The sequence below is a fragment of the Uranotaenia lowii genome, chromosome 3, assembly GCF_029784155.1.
Source record: "Uranotaenia lowii strain MFRU-FL chromosome 3, ASM2978415v1, whole genome shotgun sequence".
NCBI lineage: Eukaryota > Metazoa > Arthropoda > Insecta > Diptera > Culicidae > Uranotaenia > Uranotaenia lowii.
The window spans coordinates 252,756,191-252,778,947 of record NC_073693.1 but is presented as its reverse complement, the minus strand read 5'-3'; the positions used below and the strand labels follow the sequence as shown (position 1 = coordinate 252,778,947).

Sequence of the window (22,757 nt, the reverse complement as noted above, 5' to 3'; positions counted from 1 at the left end):
TCCTTGCTCACACCCCACTGTACACCCTCTTCCGCACAAAACTTCCTGAAGGCTTTCCCGGTGTACCCCGTGTTATCGCACCGCAAGCGAGAGATTTTCTTGCCAAACTTGGCCGTCACTACGCCTTGAAGCAACGCAGCACTTCACTTTTCTGCTCCATCAAGTACACCATGGTAAAATGCGTCCAATCATCGGTGAACGTGACGAAAAATTGTTACAGTACTTTCCAATAATAAGAATTGCGCTTAACAACAAACTCATAAATGAGTAACATAGATGTACAGTTGAGGAAATCAAATGATTACTGTACCGCAAATCATCGAACACTCGGTAGCCGCTCTACTGAAATCGCTTCTACTGTCAACACAGTAACTGTCACATCGAGTTCCGCTATAAGCTCAAAAACCTAAAGAACCTCAACTTGGCACATCACGTGAAAATCGCCCTAACAGGGGAACTGAAAGCCAATCGACAACTAAAACTACATCCTCAGGTGAACCACACCTTGTCGATTAACCGTCCGCCAAGGCACGAGTTTGATGCAAACCCTCCATAGCCCACGGAAAGAAACCTAGCTGTCCTCAGAGCCAACCAATAACTACAATACATAGAGCGGGAAACGGTAAAGTTGAGAAATCCCAGGACTTGAACTGGAATACTGTCCTCCAGGACAGTCGACTTAAACAGCATTTCATCGAAGCTAACCTCATTCATAAAATTTTAGAATTTGGGGAATCCCAATTCCAGAAGGTTAGGCCGTGTTAAGTAAACCAGATAAAACGACTAATCGCAAGCTTCAACCCTGGCCAAATCAGCCTGCATGAGTGCATGAAAAAGCCAGCGATAAGAATAGTAGCGGAACAAACTTTATTGCATGAATGCCAGTGAAAGCGGAGACATAAACGATCCACGAACAATCATCTGACTACAGGTAAAATCGAGCGTTTAAGTTTGTTTGACAAAATTATTCTAATAGTCCTGCCTCACACACATATATAGATCAGTTAACATCCTCGGGCATATGATCGTCCCATTGCGCAAGGAGAATAGGCAACATCACCGTGCTAAGCAAAGTGATTCTATCTGCACTCACACCATACGGAACCGTAAATAATCGGACTCCAAGAACCGGAGAAGGTCCTCGTCTACGCCGCAGGTAGGACAAGCAAACGAGCACTAGAAATCGACGTGTATACTTACATAAATCATGCCATTTCAGGGCCTTTTTCTTAATACGGTTCTGATCGCTGAAGGAGATCAGAAAGCGACAGAATATTGCTTTAACTGCATGCAGCTCGATCAGCTGATTGTCAACATTCGTTGCCCAGTGTGTGTGAGCGCCACAGTACTTGGTCGTCGATCAGCGCCGAAAATTGCGGAGAGGGAACTCCGACAACAACAGAGCGACAGTGTTTGCCGAAGTGAGACGCTCCTTTGCATGTGTGCATGATACGAAGAGGAGCAAAACAGGAAGAGTGGTGTATGCATGTTCACACTCGAGGCAGAGGCAATAATATAGCAAGTGATTAGCTATCACGATGTCGGAGTGTACACGTGAGCTACGCGTACGGGGAAGGAAGCGTATGCAGGCGAATGCATGCGGAGAAAGCAGTCTACGATTCCGGGGCCCGTCGACGTTCATCAGCAGCGACAACTCTATGTGTAGCGGTACAGGTTCGATTAGATTATAAGGAATTATGATAGCATAAGAATAGAGCTTCAATGTTAAATCGTACTTATATCACAGAGAACAGACATCGAGCCCCGAACAAAAATGTGTTGAAAACGTATGTGAGAATACCAACCTAAGTTTCAAACCAAATTCGTAAGTGGACTAACTCCATAAGATGTCGCTACCAGTACACATATTTTTCCATTTTTTCGACACGCTTAGAAATTAATACTCATAGCTTATCTCAAATGAGGCCATTGCAATATATGAGAGTAACACAACTTTTGTGTAGTAAATTTTAAGAACATCTTGATTTAAAAAAATGCAAATCATATTTCAATCATACTTTAATCACTGTCATATGTCCCAGCATATGCCCCATATTGTTCAATCAATATTGACGCTGAATTGAAAGTTGAACTCCAAGTTTTAAAGTATGTCTGTCAGTAAATAGTTTTCTAGAACAGAGAATGTGAACATAAATGCTATAATTGTTAATTATGGGTCGGTATTCCGGTTGATGTTATCTTGTAACTCATGTGTAACTCAGTTATTATTTACTCATTTGTACTGATTACTAACCCTGAGTTACAAGTCCTCTGTATCGATCTCAGCCCAATAAACATTTTGGCTGCTTAAGAATGGCAATTCGCTGAACAAAAGCTGAGCTAAAGCGTAATTGCTGCTACAGCTTAATGGTTGAATAAAGACAAACTATAACCATGTTTCAGCGTTTAAAGAAGTCTCAGTGCATCCAATGAAAGGAGTTCAAGAGTTGCTTCCATAACACTATTTCAGCCTTGTTTCAACCATTCGCTACCATTGGAATTTGACAGACTGTGAACTGTGGTAAAATTGCCCTGCATGATGGCGGCTTGATTGGAATGAGAGGGGAGTTTTTGTTTTCTTTATGCAATGAGATATTTTTTTTATGATTTCTCATTTAGCTTAATTTTGAAATAAAGAATAAAGAATAAATTGTCTCACAAATTTTATTTTTGGTGCCCGAAACTGAAAAAAAAGATCATTTCTCTCACACTTATTTGAAAAAAAAAAATCGGTTGAGAGGCAGGTTGGTCGCTTAAGATCGACAAATTTTCATCTCGCCGCAGACTTCATGATTGGTTCTGCGTACTGCGGCATGCGACCAACAAGCCGGAGGTTTAAAAGTCGGGGCAGTTGAAACGAAAAAAAAAAAACAACACAGAGGGGAAAAAGTGGGTGTGGAACATCTGACAGACAGACATTTGCCTTTTTTTATTTTTTTTTTTTGGATGATCCGTCAATTGACGTTTAATGACGTTTGCTGAATAACTTCTTCAGATCAAGATGATTAAAGGCTGAAGACACGTGAATTAGTGAATTTTTGAGACCTTCTTTTAGCCAGATTGCTGGTTAAAAATTAAACCACGATATTTTTTCAGCGTTTATTCAGCAAAAAGTGTTTGTTGGGAGGTAACATCAACCAGAATATCGAGCCATAATTTACAATTATAACATTTATGTTCATATTTTCTGTTCTAGTAAACCGTTAACTGATAGTAAAATCCCAACACATACTTTAACACTTGGAATTCAACTTTCAATTCAGCGCCAAAATTGTTTGATTGGTGCATATGACAGCGTTCAAGTGTGATTGAAATATGATTTGCATTTTTTTTAAATCATGATGTTCTAAAATTTATTACACAAAAATTTGTGTTACTGTCATACATTGCACTGGCCTCATTTGAGATAAGCTATGAGTATTAATTTCTAAGCGTGTCGAATAAATGAAAATAAAAATAGGTGTACCGGTAGCGACATCTTATGGATGTTAGTCCACTTACGAATTTGGTTCGAAACTTAGGTTGGTATTCAAACACACGTGTTGAGCTCCAGCTCGAACTCTGTGTTCTCTGTGCTTTAGCGCATCTCAAGCTTAAAGCTTTCGCATGAGAATCGAATCTTCGGCCAATTAAGCCAATAAAATTACTTGTTTCTTAAATCATGAATTTGCGTGTTGACTTTTGATACACTCCGGGTAGGGCAAAGTTGTTACAAAATCTCGAACCGAACTTCCCGACCGGCGAAACGGAACCACATACGTCTGAGTGGACCAGTTCGAGCACACGCGACGATCGTCTCTCGACAGACGATGAGAACGGCTTCCGAGCCATTTTCCCGGCGATACACGATTCACAGGTTAACGTTGCACCTTGTTTCTTTTCAGTGTCTATTTTCAGTCCCGAAACCATATCGTTACGAACGAGCACTTCCAAGTTCTTCGCGGAAATGTGGCCATACCGACGATGCCACAGCTCGAAATTCGACTGAGCTACACCGCACGACAACAACGATTTCTCAATAACACTGTTCCCGATCGGCCGAAAGTCCAGTTCATACAGTGTTTCGCGACGCGTTCCGCTGGCTACGATTTCCGAATCACGATAAATCAGTACTGTTCCTTGTCCGAACACTACCCGCATGCCAGCTTTTTCGGCCCGCAATACCGAAAACAAATTGTACCGTAGTTGCGAAATGAACAAAACATTTTTCACTGTGCACTCAATGTTCGCGCCATTCGCAATCGATAACACTTTCACAGTTCCGATGTATTCTGCCACAAGGGACTCGCCGTCCTTCGCAACAGCAATTTCGATCGGTTTCTTCAATCGACGAATTTCCGTGAACAACTCCTTGTCTCGGACCAAATGTTCCGATGCCCCGGAATCGATGAACCACTTGGTTCCACGCACTTTTTGGGACACACAGCCAGTCACACCGACGAAACACACTTCATCCGAATTATTTTTAACACCATCGGCAACATTTGCTTTCGGGTACCGATTCACTTTCTGAAACGACTGCTTCTTCTTTTCCGGACAGTCCACTAACTTGTGTCCTTCCTTCTTACACCGAAAACAACGAAACTTTTTTCACTTCCATCCATCGTTGCTGTGCACCTGCAGGAACATTTTACATTATTTATTTTATTCTTACCTGTATTTCAATCAGCACTTTTCAGTGCTAAAATTATTTTCATTTTCTTTTATTCATATTTTCTCTTTTCTATCCAGGATGGGGAAGTCATCGGCCGGCTCAAGGGCCGGAAGAAAACGGATTGCCGAACCTAATTGGTCCATCGTCCAAAAAAGTTGAAATATCCAATTCATTCGATGTCCTTCATAACATCGGTGATGAGGAAATATTCATATTTAATTCTGATAAGAGTACTAAGAAACCTTCTTCTTCTTCTTATACACTTAAAAACGAAAAGATTCCACCAATAACGGTCACGATTCCTGACTTCAATGCCTTTCGAAAGAAATCGTCACTTCCGTCAAGGATGTGAAGATTTCTTTTCAGATCGGTCGAAGGGGAACTGCTCGTTTATAGGCGGAATCTTTTAATGATTTTCAAAAAATTTTAAATTATTTGAATAATAAAAAACACAAATTTTTCACGTACGAAACTAGAAGTGATCGTCCATTTAAAGTTGTACTTCGTGGTCTCACCGGCGATCAGACACCGGATGAGATCACAACTGAATTAAATTTTTTGTTAGGTTTTTCTCCAATTCAAGTAATTCAAATGAGGAAAAGAACCAAAAGAACCAACACGAATAATACCAGTAGTATTGGTTTTGCTCCTGAACTTTATTTAATCCATGGTAAAAAGGATCAGGTTAATAATTTGAAAATACTTGAAAAGGCTCGTATTATGTTTCATTGTCGAGTAAAATTTAAACCTTTTCGTAAATCTTCTACCAATTTTTTACAAAATATTACGCAATGTCGTCGTTGTCAAGATTTTTGTCATGGCACTAAAAATTGTAGAATGAATGCCAGATGCATGCTTTGCGGCTCATTCGATCATGAAAAATCTAAATGCCTTTTTGGTGGTGATAAGCCAAGAACAGATTTTTTTAAGTGTGCGAATTGCGCAGGTAATCATTCTTCGAATTCTCTAGACTGTCCCGTTAGGGCAAAAATTGTTGCTTCTAGGAAAAATCCCAAAGTTTCCAGAAAAGTTTCTTCTCCTCCTTCCTCTTTTTCGTCTACACACGTCAGACCGGCAAACAATCTGCCTGTTCGCAGTCAGCCTCGGCCTACATTGGAATCACGACTTGGTAATGCTCGAAGTGATTTTAACGTTACCTGGGCTGAATCTGCGCCACAGACTCGTTATTTATCGTTCTCAGAGGTGGTTGAAAATGAGTTGCCCTCTTCAGGTTTAACTAATAAAAATGGGAAAACACCAAGTCTCAACGTTCATGCGAAGGCTTGGGAAAGTCCCCGAAATTTAAATACTTGTTCTTCTCCTTCATTTTCTGATCCTAACAATTTTGTCGATTTGGGTGAGATTACTGAGGAAAAATTAAAATTTTTGCATCAAAATTTAATGGAAATGATGCAACTTATGTTGAAAGCAAATTCAATGTTTGAAGCTTTCCAAACTTCTTTTAATTATGCTAACAAAATTATTATGACTTTGCGATTCCCTCATGGATCCAAATAGATGTTTAAATATTATGAATTGGAACGCCAGATCTTTGCTGGCTAACAAAGATGAATTCTTTTTATTTTTGAAAACTTAAAACATAGGGGAGAGTGGGGTATCGTGGGCCATGGGGAAACATGGGCCACTTTTAATATCTCAGATGTGTGTTGAGATAAAAATCTCAAACCAACTGTCATCGTCGTCGCTTTGTGTGAGCATATATTTCTATATGTTGTTGACTGAAATACGCATCATATGCTTCTTTTATTTATTAAGCTAAAAAAGTTAGAAAAATTTACTTACATAATTTAAAAAAACACCCGCTAATTTCATCGATGGGGAACCTAAAGTGCATAACAAAAATATGCTCATACGCTTATGATCTTAGTTTTGTCATGATCTTTCACGTGGAAAAGGAATTTTTGACGAAACACCAATAAGTCACACAAACGCAACCAATTTGCAAATCATTGCTTGTGGGGAATCGTGGGCCACACATCTTGAATCTGCTATATTTTTATGTTTTTATACACATTCAGAACTTAAAATACGTTTTACCTATCTGCAAAGTTTTCTTACACCAAATGAAGAGTTATGAAAAATATTTTGTCCATCCTGTATAAGAAATTTTGCCAAACCGTTCGCGAGCCAGGTTTTGGAATCTATGCGATCATACACAGCTCACTTTTTTATTTCATCATCTGAAATTGCTTTTAAATAACGAAATGAATAAGGAAATCACAGTTTTGGGTCAACTCATAAACTTTGCATGTTATTTGGTCAATTTGGATTTGGTGGCTCACGATTCACCACCATTTTTCAAAATCCAAAAAATATTGCTTTTTTTCAAACAGTCAGAATTTAGGGAAAACAACTCATTAAAAATTAAAAAAAAAAACCATATGATACCTTGAAAATGTAGAAAACCATACCATTTTTTATTTTCATTTTATCTTTTATAATAAAGAAGTTATGGAACAACGAAAAAAAGTGGCCCATGATTCCCCACTCTCCCATACATATTGCTGCCATCACTGAAACTTTTTTAAAGCCAGACAATAACTTGAAAAGCAATGCTTTCTTTAAAATTTTACGAAATGATCGACTTGATCGACAAGGTGGGGGTGTAGCTATTGTCATCAATAGTCGTCTCAAATTTAGACTTCTTCCTTCTTTCAATACAAAAGTCTTAGAAACAATTGGAATTGAATTAGAAACTTCTATGGGGAAAATTATAATTGTTGCCGCATATTTGCCTTTCCAATGCAGCGGTGAACAGAAAAATTTTTTTGAGGAAGATTTACAAAAACTCACCAGAAATAAATCTAATTTTTTTTATTATTGGTGACTTTAATGCAAAACACCGATCTTGGAATAATATTTCATCAAATTCTAATGGGAATATTTTGTTTAATGACTGCTCTGCATGTTATTATACTGTTGAATATCCTAACGGACATACTTGTTTTTCTTCAATTAGAAATCCCTCCACAATTGATTTGGTTCTAACGGATTTAGGCGAGCATTGTAGTCAATTAGTTACTCATGCGGACCTCGATTCAGACCACCTTCCAGTAACATTTTCTTTATCCCAAAGTCCCATTGAAAACCCTTTAAAATCAACTTTTAACTTTCAAAAGGCTAACTGGGAGCGATATATGAATTTTATTGAACGTAATCTAGATGTAAACGTTCTACTGAATTCAATAGAAGATAGTAATTTGGCTGTAGAAAATTTGACAACTTCAATAGTCAATGCAAAAGCCGCTTCAATACCTAAAGTTAAACATAAATTTAATCAACCTTTAATTGATGATGATCTTCAGTTTTTGATACGACTGAAAAACATTCGTTGACGCCAATATCAACGAACTAGGGATCCTTAATTGAAATTAATTTATTGCGACCTTCAAAAAGAAATCAAACGTCGTTTAAATTTCATTCGTAATGAAAATTTTGCTAAAGCAGTAGAGGACATAAAACCCTACTCAAAGCCATTTTGGAAATTAACTAAAATTCTGAACAAGCCCCAGAAGCCAATTCCTACTTTGAAAGATGGGGATAAACTTCTTTTAACTAATTCAGAAAAAGCTCAAAAATTAGCCCAACAATTTGAGTCTGCTCATGATTTTAATTTAAACGTTGTAAGCCCAATTAATGCTCAAATTTCCCTTGAATTTGATGATATTCTTTCTAAACAAAATGAATTTGAAAGGATTTTCTATATTCTTATTAAAAAGTTGTCTGAAAGCACTTTAAATTTTTTAGTTAAAATCTCCAATAAATTTTTTCACTTGGCTTATTTTCCCTATTTTCCCAATAAATGGAAAAATGCCAAAGTAACTCCAATTTTGAAACCTGGAAAAAGTGCTTCAGAGCCTTCAAGTTATCGACCAAATAGTTTGCTTCCTTCTTTAAGTAAACTATTTGAGAGAGTTATTTTGAATAGAATGATGATTCACATTAATCAGAATTCAATTTTCCCTGATGAACAATTTGGTTTTCGTCATGGACATTCTACTACACATCAACTTTTGAGTGTAACTAGTATGATTAACGCTAGCAAATCTGAGGGTTATTCAACTGGTGTTGCTCTTCTTGATATTGAAAAAGCTTTTGACAGTGTTTGGCACAAAGGTTTAGTAGCTAAATTAGCTCGATTTGATTTTCCTGTATATCCCACCAAAATTATTCAAAATTATTTGACTAGCCGAACCTTACAAGTAAGCTATCAAAATTCGTGCTCTGAAAGGACACCCATTAGAGCTGGTGTCCCTCAGGGTAGTATACTTGGGCCTATTTTATACAATATTTTCACTTTTGATCTTCCTGATGTACCAGAAGGAAAAGGTAGAAGATTATTTGCTGCTGATACTTTGCTTTCAGCCAAAAGTCGGAATTTACTGGTGGTACGCAGTAGATTGCAACAAAATTTAAATTCCTTTTTGAATTACTTGAAAATGTGGAAAATTTCTCCTAATGCTTCCAAAACTCAACTTATTTTATTTCCCCATAAGCCAAGAGCTCAATTTTTAAAACCTAATGAAAATCATTCCATAACTTTTAATGGGGTTTCATTAGAATGGTCTGATCACGTGAAGTACTTGGGACTCACACTTGATCGGAATCTTACTTTTAAAAATCACATTGAAGATATTCAATCTAAATGTAATAAATACACTAAATCTCTTTATTCTCTCATCAACAGGAAATCCCGACTCTGCCTGAGGAATAAGATGCTGATATATAAACAAGTTTTCCGACCAGCGATAATGTATGCAGTTCCGATTTGGTCTAGTTGCTGCGTGACGAGCAAGAAAGCCATCCAGAGGATTAAGAACAAGGTTCTGAAAATGATTTTGCGGCTTCCACCTTGGCACAGCACCGAAGATCTTCATCGGATTGCGGGCATTGAATCGATCGAAGAGATGTAGAATGTCCTACCCGGGATTTCCTGGTCGGGAATTCCCGGGAATTTAAAAAAACGGGGAATTCCAGAATCCCGGGAAACCCTTAAAAATTCCCGGGAATTCCCGAAGCCAATAAAATGTACTAAATTACTAAAAACTTACACGATCTAAATAAAAAATGGGTCAGATTGAGCTAGGAAAATAATAGTTATACCTTGATGGCTTAGTCTCAAATATTATTTATTTTCTTAAATCTGATTAAAACATTGAATCTTATAAAAAAAAATTTTTTTCCGATAGAAAACTTCATTTAAAAGAGAAAATTTCAAATAATTTCAATAATGAAACGCTACAGAAAGATTTTAAATTTTCCATTTTGAAACACTCATCATTTAGAACTTCCGTTTCGGAAACTGTAAACAGTAGCAAAATCATCGGCAAAGATATGACATAATGTGAAACATATGGATAGTTATTTGCAAATTTACGATATTTGATGAATAACCTGAAGTCTAGCTAACTAACTTCTATCGATAATGAAAAATCTTTCTCAATTATTTCAAATTTTTGCAGCTAGAATCACGCCAGCTTCTCGTTTAAAGTATTTTGTTTTTGGGTCTTGAGTTTGCTTATTGAATTTTTGAGGCATTAAAAAAGGTTGAAATGTTTTGCAATGCTTCTACCTTACATTTAAAAAAATACCATATTGATAAGGATTCTTATGCAGAAGTTGGTTAAAATCTTCATGTTGAAATCATCATTTTCAATTCTTCCCGAAATTCCGGGAACTCCCGGGAAAAGGATCGTCATATTTCCCGATTCTCGGGAACGCTCAAACGGCCGGGAAATGGACACTCTAAAGAGATGGCCAACAAAAGCATCTCCAACTTCAGAGGAAAATCGATGCAGTCTTCCATCGCAGAGATTCGTTCTCTTTATAATTAGTTTAATTTTAGGATAGTGTTTAGTTTTAAGTTTAAAATATTTTTGCCATTACAGGATGTTCTCCTACATTAAATACTTAATTGCGCTAAGCAAATTTAATTCTTATAAATCAATTTTTAATATCTAGTTAACTAAAGGGCTCTGAACAGTTCATTATTGAGCTGAACACCTAATTTAATGTAATAATTTTATATTACACTAGCTGATCCCGTACGAACTTCCTTTCGCTTTAAATCATTGGTACGTCAAAATGAGTTTAGAAAAAGAATTCGAAACATTCTTTCGACAATTTTGGGGAAAAAAATTCAACAGTGTATAAAGTCGCTACTATTACTATTACTTGAAATTCAAATTAATCGGTTGATTGGCTTTTTATTAAAATTTATGTGAGAGTGTTTTTTTCTCGATCGGTTGCAAAATCTAGACATTATGGCAGAAACATGTACTATTTGTTTATGTGCACGACTCTTTTGCTTGACCTTCACACTTAACTCTTTTTCTGTCGCATGGCCCGAAATTTGATAATTGAAACCAATTTTACGTTCCTCAAAACTCCCTTGTGCCATGTTTTCTTTTCAAATTATGTGTAAAATAACGTCAGGAACTTGAAAACAGTGAACAGTGAATATAGACGCCCTTTTCGCCGATCCTTGACACGGAACATGCTACCTGGAGTCAATTGCTCATAGTTTATAACCCTCATCTGAACATTTTCATCTCAATCCTATGCATGATCACGACAATATCATGAAAACAGTGAGCAACTGACATGGACGGCCTTTTTTGACCACGCTTCAAAACTTGACACCTGAAATCAATTATCTTTTCTGTTAAACTCCCATGTGTCAATTTTCATTACAATTCTATGCTCAATCAAGAGAATATCGTAAAAACAGTGAACAGATAATAACCCCTTTTGCCGACCCCTGAGTCAAGATTTGAAACCTGAATGCAACAGAGTGTTCCTCAAAACTCCTATGTAGAATAACGTTAAAATCGCAAAAACATTAATCAGTGGATATGGACGACCCCTTTTGCCGACCCCTAACCCTAAACTTGATAACTGTAATCGATTGCTCGTCTCTCAAAACAATCATGTGCAAATTTTCATCACAATCCGATGTATAATAACGCCAATATCGCAAAAACATTAATCAGTGAATATGGACGACCCCTTTGGCTGACCCCTGACCCTAAATTTGATAATTGTAATCGACTGCTCGTCTCTCAAAACTCTTATCTGCAAATTTTCATCACAATCCGATGTAAAATAAAGCCAATATCCCAAAAACATTAATCAGTGGATATGGACGACCCCTTTCGCCGACCCCTGACCCTAAATTTGATAACTGTAATCGATTGTTCGTCTCTCAAAACACTCAAGTGATAATTTCCATCGCAATCCGACGGAAAATAACGTCAATAACGTGAAAACAATATTTGTATTGTATGGACGACCCCCTTCGGATGGGGTCATCCAAAAATCTATAACATTTTTCATCATTCCTGGTCCTAATGAGTATCCATGCCAAATTTCAGATCTCTAGCTCTTAAGGCAGCTGAGCCTATTGAAGACAAACATACGCACGAACAAACGGAAATTACTTTTTATATATATAGATTAGGGTTCCAATTCTATATAATTAGACAATAATATTTAATTTGTATCTGGATATGTCAACAATAAAAGATGGAAAGTCTAATCATAATTACATGACCCAATTGGTCATACAGCTATGATTGGGCGGGGCTTATTGGCAATGGAAGTAGCCTCGGGATGTGCAGCTGCCATTCTGAAATGGGTTACTGGAATTTCAGTAGAGCTTACACCACCAGCACCCGCGATTGGACAATGTTAATCAAATAGATTAACATTGGCTCTCTTGCATAACATACCTGCCAGCTCAGGGGGTCGTTGGATGGATCATACATACATACACACTTAATCTTTTTGCCTGTGGTCGGTGTGGAATCGCCTCCTGATCCGTTGTCTAAGCGGAACCACGTCCTATTTTGGTTGTCCTGTAAGTTGCTTCCGACTGATGAAAACGCCGTAACACGAGTGCCTTGTTCGACCACTGCTCGTTCGTCGATCAACGGCGGTCACATGAGAGAGAGAACTCTGAGGCTGATATCATGCTGAAGCAACTAGCAACGCGACCTACAACGCAACGTTCACACGACTAACCAGCTCTCATTTGATCTCCATGGAAATCGCGCAGACCTGTCATACTGGTCGCTTTGTATAGCGCGACCAATCTGATGCCAATGTGTTTTGTAGCGCGACTAGTAGGAAATCCAATAGGAATATTGTTTTTTCTCGATTTGAAGCAGTGATTCCGGGGTTTAAGCACAATAGTGCGAAGATCTGTCCGAACTTGTGATAATAAACTAAAAAATATCTTAATCGGCGAGAAAATTTTCATGAATTCTTAGTTCCGGCAAAAAACAAGGAATTTTGTCTGTTCAATTTTCGGCATTCTTGCAATCCGGGTCGTGATTTGATGAGTTTTTGATGGCTCCCGAAAGAAAGGAGACGATTCAAAGCATTATCAGATATAGAGAAGTGAGGATTTGTAGGGAATTTCAAAGTGACAGGTCGCGCCAGCATGACATACCAATGCGTTGCAACGCAATCTTATTGGAACGTTGCGTTGCGTTGCGTTGCTAGTTGCTTCAGCATGACATCAGCCTGACAACGTCGACGACAAGGTTCTTAGATACACTAGGTTCTCCGACTTTCACAGTAAGTAGGCGAGGAGTGAGCGGGGCTCTCAATGAGTTTGTTTATTTTTTGCTCAGCTTTTCTGGGGTTTATTGGTAAACAAACTTCATGAGTTCCATATAGTTGCATAGCCTACATAGCCAAAATGGCTGAATCGGGAATTCGTTATTCGGGAACACCTCCTGAATATATACCCACCTTGGTCGACGATGCGAGAAGGGGAATCATACTGATGTAGAGACTACTAGAGAAACGTCAGATGCTAGCGAAGAAGGTTGCCAATTTACAAGATAACGCGTTTTGTCAATACATCAAACTTTATTATCAATATCTCACAGTCGGAACGATTCAGTCCTGTATTTTCAACAGCTGAAAATTACAGGACGATCTCAGGACAGAAAAACACTACAGGAAAACAACTGTCAAAATCACCTGTGGAATCGAAACTGTTTCCTCCTGTAATTTGCGGGAGGTTTCGAAATTTTCCTGTAGCCTCGAGACTTCTTTATTACGAGATTTACATGGCATTCAGGGATTTATTATGCAGAAAATTGAATACATAAACATTTTTTCAAATTATTACAAAGTTTATTCATGTTTCGATGAGAAATGGATGAGCCTGGGTGTTCGTTTGAGTACAACTTTTTGCCTGAAAAAAAATTACAAAAATATCAGTTCCATAATCAGATATTACCTATTTAAAAAAAATACCTTTTCATCCAGTACTTGGAAATCATTTATGGTGTTTTTGGACAAGCAATCTGGTGAAGTACTGGAAATGTTGCAAAAATCAGTTCAATATGTCCTATATCTTCGATTTCAAACACCACCGGTGATCCTTTGTAGCAAAACGACCTTCGACAACCACCTCGGTTGCATTAAACTGTGGCCACACTTGGTTGTATGCATTTTGTCTTTTTACGCAAGAGAACATTATTTTTTCGATACCGATAATATAAGTACACTGAGGTTTTTTTTACGTGGTATTTCGTCCCGCGTAAAAATAAAACCGCGTAAAAAAAACCGCGTTAATTCGAAAATCCGCGTAAAAAAAAACCTCGTTAATTCGAAAATCCGCGTAAAAAAACCCCGAAATTCTAAAATCCACATAAAAAATCCATTTTAATTAAAAAATTCGCGCAAAAATGCACGTTACTAAAAAAACGCGTAGGAACCATGATTATTTAAAAATTTGCGTACAATTATAATTTATTTTTAAGATAAAAAACAAAATCAATTAGATTAATAGAATAGTAGAATATAGTGAGCCTTATTTGACAGTGTGGAATTCAGATCGTCTCATGTCTCATGTCTCAGGTCTCATGTTCCATGTCTCAGGTCTTAGGACTCATGTCTCAGGTCTCATGTTCCATGTCTCAGGTCTCATGTCTCATGTATCAGGTCTCATGTCTCAAGTCTCATGTCTCAGGTCTCATGTCTCAGGTCTCAGGTCTCATGTCTCATGTTTCATGTCTCAGGTCTCATGTCTCATGTTTCAGGTCTCATGTCTCATGTCTCATGTCTCAGGTCTCATGTCTCATGTCTCATGTCTTAGGTCTCATGTCTCAGGTCTCATGTCTCAGGTTTCATGTCTCATGTGTCATTTCTCATGTCTCATGTCTTAGGTCTCATGTCTCAGGTCTCATGTCTCAGGTCTCATGGCTCATGTTTCATGGCTCAGGTCTCATGTCTCATGTTTCAGGTCTCATGTTTCATGTCTCATCTCTCAGGTCTCATATCTCATGTCTCATGTCACATGTCTCATGTCTCATGTCTCAGGTCTCATGTCTCATGTCTTAGGTCTCATGTCTCAGGTCTCATGTCTCAAGTCTCATGTCTCATGTCTTAGGTCTTATGTCTCAGGTCTCATGTCTCAGGTCTCATGTCTCATGTCTCAGGTCTCATGTCTCAGGTCTCAGGTCTCATGTCTCATGTCTCAAGTCTCAGGTCTCAAGTCTCAGGTCTCAGGTCTCAGGTCTCAGGTCTCATGTCTCATGTCTCTTGTCTCAGATCTCGAGTCTTATATTTCAGGTCTCAAATCTCAGGTCTCATGTCTCAGGTCTCAGGTCTCAGATCTCAGATCTCATGTATCACGTTCTTAGTCTTAGAGCTAAGATTTTCTTAGTTCTAAGTGTTTTCCTTTAAAAAAGTCTTAGAATATTTTCTCTCAAAAACCGCGTTAATTCGAAAATCCGCGTAAAAAAAGCCGCGTAAAAAAAACCGCGTAAAAAAACCGCGTAAAAAAACCTCAGTGTACGCTGTTATAGGAAACTTACTGCACTTTCAATGCTGGCTTCAAAAGATTGGACATTCAAAAGATTGACAAAAAACTAACGTGAAAACACATTAAAGTTCCTTAACAGCTGCTAGTACAGGATGGAAAAGGATACACAATAAAAAGCGCGATAGAAAACGGTTGACAGATGCGACCATCTGTAACCATCCATTTGATGGGTTACAATAACATCTTGGTTTTTGGGCCAATTTGGATGTTATTCTGTAAATATTGTACTTCTTTTATTGTTATTAAATATCTAAAAATAGGACAAGATGTCAGACTCTGTGATTTTATGTTTGAGTGATATCTTTTCCTGTTTTTAGCAGCATAAGGCTGGTGTCAATTCGCGTTTGTTTTGTTTAGCCATTTATTAATTAATTTATTTATTTATTTATTTATTTATTTTGTACATTTTCGTTAAATATTTATTATTACATTTACTTAGTTTTTTATTCGTAATTTTGTTATACAGTTAAACTTGTTAGTAAATTTGTTTGGAATGCACAAGATAAATATAGATGTACCTATAACCGTTTGTAAGTCCGACACCAGCCATGTTTTTGTAAATAGTTGTGAAGCGTTCAACGAAGGGGACAACAACACCATCCACGGGAAGTGACAAGGAAAGGAACACATACAGAATAAATGATAGTTAAGCGCTGCGCCCGCAGCTCGTGGCTGATTCTATCGAATGATAGTTCCGGTCCGGGTGGAGTGAGAATAGCGACAGCGACGTTTCCTACGAAATTGGGTGGCACAGACCCCCTTCCGCTAATTTGTAAAAAAAAAACAACGATCAGCTAGACGACTACACGCAGTTGATTCCTTGCTGGTCGGTCGAGTGTGGCCGAGTGTAGTGATTCCCAGGACATTTGTTCTTCCCAGTGCCGATATCACCATTGCCCAGAAAAAGTCACCGGTGTTCCGCGAGTGCAAAAGGTCGTGCTGTGTTAAAGTGCCCTTTACGCTACAACCCCCTTGAGGCACGGTGGCAGTGGTGAGGCCTGGTGGAGGCACGCCTGGGAGTCCATTCGCCAACCGCTTTCGTTAGTGCCCTCTCGATTGGTGAGTCACTCGCGTGGAACTGAAAAGTGCACCATTACCACTCCCCGGACCTACCAAGAAACAAGGCCTACGCCTAAAAGGCCGAGTTGTCGCCGGAATATTGATTCCAATACCAGCTACGGCAGTCCTGTTCCTGAATCCCGTTCCGTGGTTCCCAAAAGGTGTCCCCCAACGAGTCGACCATCGCAGCAACGGCCGCAACGAGATCCAGAACAGTTAAAAAAAAAGCGCAAGTACAAAACCCCATATTAAAATAAATTACTTAAATTTAATTACAATTATAATCATTTTTTTTGAAAGCACAAAGTGCTAAATTATCAATCCACTCCCAATTATTGTCCCTTACATCCAAATTGTAGTGACATTAATTGATTGCATTCCGTAAATCAAACATTGAATTTAATCGTTTTTGTAAATATCATGTCGTATTGTTTTTGGTTAGAAATCCGCCCATAAACCTAAATGTTTCTGTTGTTGTGATTCCTCCTCGAGAACCATCCAGTTTATTCCCCTGTTGAGCTAGCGCAGGGAAGTGGGATCTTTCTGATTCTAACACATCTTACGTACAGATCCCTGCAACGTTATACGATTTGTCTATGTATCTTGTGACCAACATCTTTTGAGTAAGTCTTGGTGAATCTCGTTTTTAAGCTTTTTTTCCTCAGATTTATGCTTTTTTTTGCCTTGAGAGCATAGGAGATGAAAGCTCAAATCTGAAGAAAAAAGCTCAAATCTGTCAAAAAAGGGGAAATCGGAGGGGAAATCTGAGAGACCATACGGTTTGAATAGCGTTGCCGCCGTCTGCTTACGTAATACATGACAATTGTTCGAGTGCCTGTGCGTTCGTAAAAATTTCATCGCGAATTTCAGGAGAGATGAAGCATCCCGTGATTCGGGTGAGTTCCCATTCGAGCTTCGTTTGAATTGAGCAGTTGTCCTGTGAGGCTGAAAATTATGGTCTCGAGCGGAATAAATGCATTGTTAGTGTGTACATACATACAGCAGTTCACCTTTTTACCCGAAAATAACCTTGTTATGTTACTTTAATTTGTCGGCCTTAGCGGTGAAAAGTGATGTCCTTTTTAGTAGGGACATCTAAAGCTTATGAAATTTTATAGATGGATAGAAGGTTAGATGAAAATGAAAGATGTTGAAAATGAGCGGGTAGAATTTATTTAGAAGCATATCATCACATATCAAATTTTTGTTCCACCGCTAAGGCCGACAAATTAAAGTAACATACAAACATTACGGTGGTTAATCTCTTCATAACCTTGTTATGCGTGCCGATTCAACGCGAAATATTATACAACAGAATTACAGCGGTAACAATGTTGTATTTTAATGGCTTCAAGATTATCATCAACCCTCACAGCGTGTATTATATCATTGCAAAACCTTTGGACGGCCGTTCCCGAACACATACACCGCCAAGTGTTTGTCATGCATTCAATAAACAGAGTAAAAATTAGCAATATAACGCTTCATTTGCCAAAAGATAACAAACGCACTCTGGCGGCATGGCTTTCGATCTCGCTAGCTAGCTGTAAGACTGAATTCGCCTGAATTCGCAGAAAGTCTGAGGTAATGATTAATGGCATTTCGGTGAATAATACATTCTAATAGGAAGAATTTCAAATGAAAGTAATGAAAATTATAGACGGATAGATTAGATTAGGAAGCATGAAACGTGTTGAAAATGAGAAAACTTCTTGCCGCACAAGACCATTCGTCCAGCATCGTATCATTGTCTAGAAGAAGCAAAGTCGATAGGCTGACTTTGCATTGATCTATACAATGATACTTAGATGGATCGAAGTACATGTTTTTCGTACCCCGATCGGACAAGGTTTTCTAAAATCACGCTCTTGGCTCATTTTCAACACATTTCATGCTTCCTAATCTAATCTATCCGTCTATAATTTTCATTAATTTCATTTGAAATTCTTCCTATTAGAATGTATGATTCACTGAAATGCCGTAAATCATTCAATTAAAATCATAAACTAGCGGCGATAAACTACATATGTGGAACTGTTTAAGCCTGCGAATGTGGCAAAAAGGCTCCGAGGGGTTGCGGATAAAGGTGCAAAAAGGGAGAGAGGTACACGGTCACTTCTTTTCCTAATCTCGATAACGCGTCTACGCGCTTTGGTGGTGAAGTGATAACCACTGCTTAGTGGATCGGAAAACAAAACGACGGCGACGTTCGACGGCCCATCGTTGATGCGTCCAGGTGTGCTCAGAACGAAAAGTATACTTCCGCAAACTAGACACGTTTTGAGTGCCTTACTTTTCCGAGGCGGGTAAGGTGCGGACCCTTTTTAGACTTCCTACTGGTTAAAACTGTCAAAGGTATGTAGTTTTGATTAAATTAGTTTCTAGATTTCCTTAGTTTTTGTGTGCTCGGTGTGATTCACTTAAGGTTATAGGGGAGAAGCAGGCTATATGCGCCTATTAAGCACTAATGATGTCATCGAATATTTCAACTTCAACAAATATGTATATTAAAACTATATACACATAAGCAGACGTTTCTTTACCATACATTGGAGTAATTTTCATGATGAAGTATTTTGCAGATTTCGAGAAATTGATTTTTTTAATAAAAGTTGTTTAAATTCCAGATCCTCAAACCGTGCGAGCTAAATGCGCCTATTGACGCTTTTAGCAAAATTCCAGTTCGGGGTTTAGGTGCATAAAGGAACACTTTCCTCTAAATGCAGTTGATGATTAGATACCGACTCGCCGTTATCGCAGTGTCCAAATTAGCAAATATCATTTTTGAAATTGTTGATTGCAAACATCATCACCGGTTATCGACAGAATTGAGGGGGGTAAAGCTCTCTAGTAGACAGCAACGGTTTATATGGGTTTGCAAGTTGACATTTGGACGGTAATATGACAGCTGTTTGTTTGAAATTTTATTCGAGTCAATCAATCATAAGTTAGTAAAATCGCATAAATACTGTCTTATCGAATGATAGCAATACTCACATGTTTCTTATCGAACACGTTTGGATCAACAGTAGAAAACCTAATAAACCTTAATGAAGGTCATTGTTAACGTTAAATAAAAACCTTTAAAACTATTTTCAGATGATGCTCAAACATGTGCCAGTGGTAATCGCAACAGTAATGGTGGTAGCTTATGGTTTTCCAACACCCGATCCATGTGAAAATCTGACAACGGAACGAGTGTGTAATGAAACACAGTACGAGCTTTACCGCGATTGTATTGAGGAAACCAAGGAGTTGCGCAAAAAACGCCAAACCATGTGCCCCTACGCTTTGATACAACAAGATGCACCGTACACAGCGAGTACGAACTGGTACGAAACGGACGAAGAATCTCTCCAAACGACGGGACTGCCCGAAAATATAGTTCCTCCTATCGTACACGTGATTCCAGCATGGCAGAACGTAATAACAGTGGAGCCAGTAGACTCAAACAACATACCAGACAATGATATACAATCCGATCCAATTGATGACGATGAGGTTGTGGATGACGAGCCTCCTCAAGCTCTTAAATCTCTCAAACGAAGAATTATAGTACAAGGCGAAGGTGACGAGGCCTTGGAATACCATGTTCCAACAAACGTTACCACAGTTATACGTTTGACAAACGTAGTTAATAACACAAATATAGTTAATGCACCTACAAATGTTAACACTACAAACGTCAACAACATTCACATTTATGCCAACCTAACAGAAGGTGAACCAGAACCCAAGCCGGAAAAATGTTGTACAGCGGTTCGTCCTAAGACCTGCAGCGCGTCAACGCAAGGAGTTCGCTGTCAGCACAAAAAATTCAAGCTTTGTGGACCTAAATGTACATCGGACGTGATGCACGTGCAACGAAAAAAGCGATGCGATGCCAACGGAAACTGTCAGGAAAAAATCAGCTACATTCCACAGCCAGAGAAGCCCGTCTGTGTGTACATCGATCAATGGCCTTTCGTTGCCTGTGGGAAACCAGCTAACATGAAGGTAATCTGCGACGGATGCTATGATCACTATGGTCAAGACTTGGCAGAATTCAACGGTGGCCCTATGCCGGAACAATGCAGGGCTTGCTACGACGATGGCTTCCAATACGGACCAATGTATCGTCGAGGCCCAGTTATGAGGCCATTCTACTCTCATGAACCACCCTGCCAGTTTTCGGGTAATTGCCCAAGCTCGTACCAGGACTGGGGATATCCCAACCAGGCTTGGAGTCAGCCGTCACCTTACGATCCAGCCATGGATGAATCCAACACCTTTTATTACGATCAAGCCGAACCAACAATCACCAACGACACCGAATCCGACTGGGGAATCCCGGTACACAAATGTACTGTAGTCTCCGACGATAACACGATTTCCGTGCAGAATTGCACCAATACCGTTGAGAACCAGTATGCAGCAGCACCAGCCAGCTATCCCTACTACAACTCGCCTCAATTCGGAGCAAAATCGAACACCAAGGTCTACAAAGTGAAGAAAGCTGCCCAGAAAAAGCAACAGGTTCACAGGCTATCGGAAGACGATTGGTATCCGTCTTCAGGGGAGGATGCAATTCAACTCAGACAATTGAACTCAGACAGTGCATTTGTCGTTGAAGACGACGATGATTACGATTTAAGTCTTTGAGAGTATTTTGGTCGACTTATCAGCTGACAATTGTTCATTTGTGATATGATATGAGTTATGTATGGTTGGTTGGAAATACCAAAAGATCGTGTGAGACAATAAAAAAGGGAAAAACGATGTTCAGTTTATTCTTCCCCTGTGCAGCATGGAATCGAGTTAATCGTGAATCAGAGTATCATAATCAGTAGACTGTGTGGCAAAAGCTACCTGCGCGAATCGAGGATGTTTTAAGCAGATGGCTGCAACGTTACACGATTTGTCTATGTATCGTGTGACCAACATCTTTTAAATAAGTGGTCGTGAATCTCGTTATTAAGCTTTTTTTCCTCAGATTTGAGCTTTTTTTACCTTGAGAAGATAGGAGACGAAAGCTTAAATCTGAGGAAAAAAGCTTAAATCTGTCAAAACGAGGGGAAACAAAGGGGAAATCTGAGAGATGTGCTCCATACGGTTTGAATAGCGTTGCCGCCGTCTGGTTTTAAGTCCAAAGAAAACAAAATGAAACGTATGAGTTAAAAAATGGACTATTAGATAATCAATTTTTCATGAAAGAAAATTTATATGAACTAACTGACAAAAATATAGCTTATATTTTCGAGCGTCCTTGCGCAATTTATCGCGCATTAAAACATTGTCGGAAAAAAATAATCGTCTGTACATGGTTTTAAGATCTTTCTTCGATTTCATTATCAATCAATCTTGAATTCTCGTAAAAAAACGAAATGCAAAATGTCCAGTTGACCAGCGTACAAAAAACATAAATAAAAGCCTTTTTCGGAAATTTTTCCTCGTTTAACTTCAAAATTCCTCCTTAGTTTTCACAATATAATTGAATATTTTATTCAGCCGCTGTCGCTGCAACTTTGCCTGCAGCTCCGAAACCAGTTGAGGAGAATGCAGTGTCCAGACATGTTTGTCTATGTACAGCAGACACCTTTTCACTGTTTGACTGGTTGCACCGACCTTCTGACCAAGTGCAAGCAGCGATGTAGCAGTTTTGCCTTTGTTCGTACTCTTGAGCACCTTTTAAAAAACTTCTTGTCACACAAGGAACCGGAACCGGCGGCGAGCCTTGCCTCTCTCGCTCGTGTTGGCTACCGCCATAATAATATGCGCTAATACAAAAATCAGAAATGTGTACAATTTAATATAATCCATACTTTCTAAAACTTCTAAACATTCATATACATTCATATTCATAGGGTAGGTGCACCATCCTCCGTCGTATCCATCTGATTCGTCTTAATTCATGAATGCATGTTTTAGAGCCGAAAAATCACTTTCCACCTTAATTAGCTACTCTATATGATAAACTTACGCCTGGGAGTTTATTTTCTATCATAAATTTGTCACTTTAAAACTATTTTTTGAGATATTTGATTTTGAAATCGCGAAGTGAAATGAATTATTGGCGCACTCCGCCATATTGAAAGACGAACTTAGTGATCCCTCCAACGTGTTTCTTTGCTTTAACGCTTCCTGTCAATGCCTGTAACGATCAAAATCATAAAATCCAACAGAAAAATGTTTAAATAAAAT

The 22,757-nt window shown here is 38.5% G+C and overlaps 1 protein-coding gene across 2 annotated transcripts; it reads left to right on the top strand.

Annotated features, from left to right (window-relative positions):
- The first annotated feature begins 1,580 nt into the window (after positions 1–1,580).
- On the top strand, positions 1,581–21,361 carry LOC129756520 (uncharacterized). 2 transcript variants are annotated; one of them, XM_055753430.1, is made up of 2 exons: positions 1,581–1,668; positions 19,677–21,361. In XM_055753430.1, the coding sequence occupies exons 1-2, from the start codon at positions 1,594–1,596 to the stop codon at positions 21,216–21,218; spliced, it is 1,617 nt and encodes a 538-aa protein (XP_055609405.1). In that variant the 5' UTR covers positions 1,581–1,593; the 3' UTR covers positions 21,219–21,361. The 2 variants fall into 2 exon arrangements, with proteins under 2 accessions (XP_055609405.1, XP_055609406.1); XM_055753431.1 differs by lacking the exon at positions 1,581–1,668 and adding an exon at positions 18,671–18,932.
- The last annotated feature ends 1,396 nt before the right edge of the window (positions 21,362–22,757 follow it).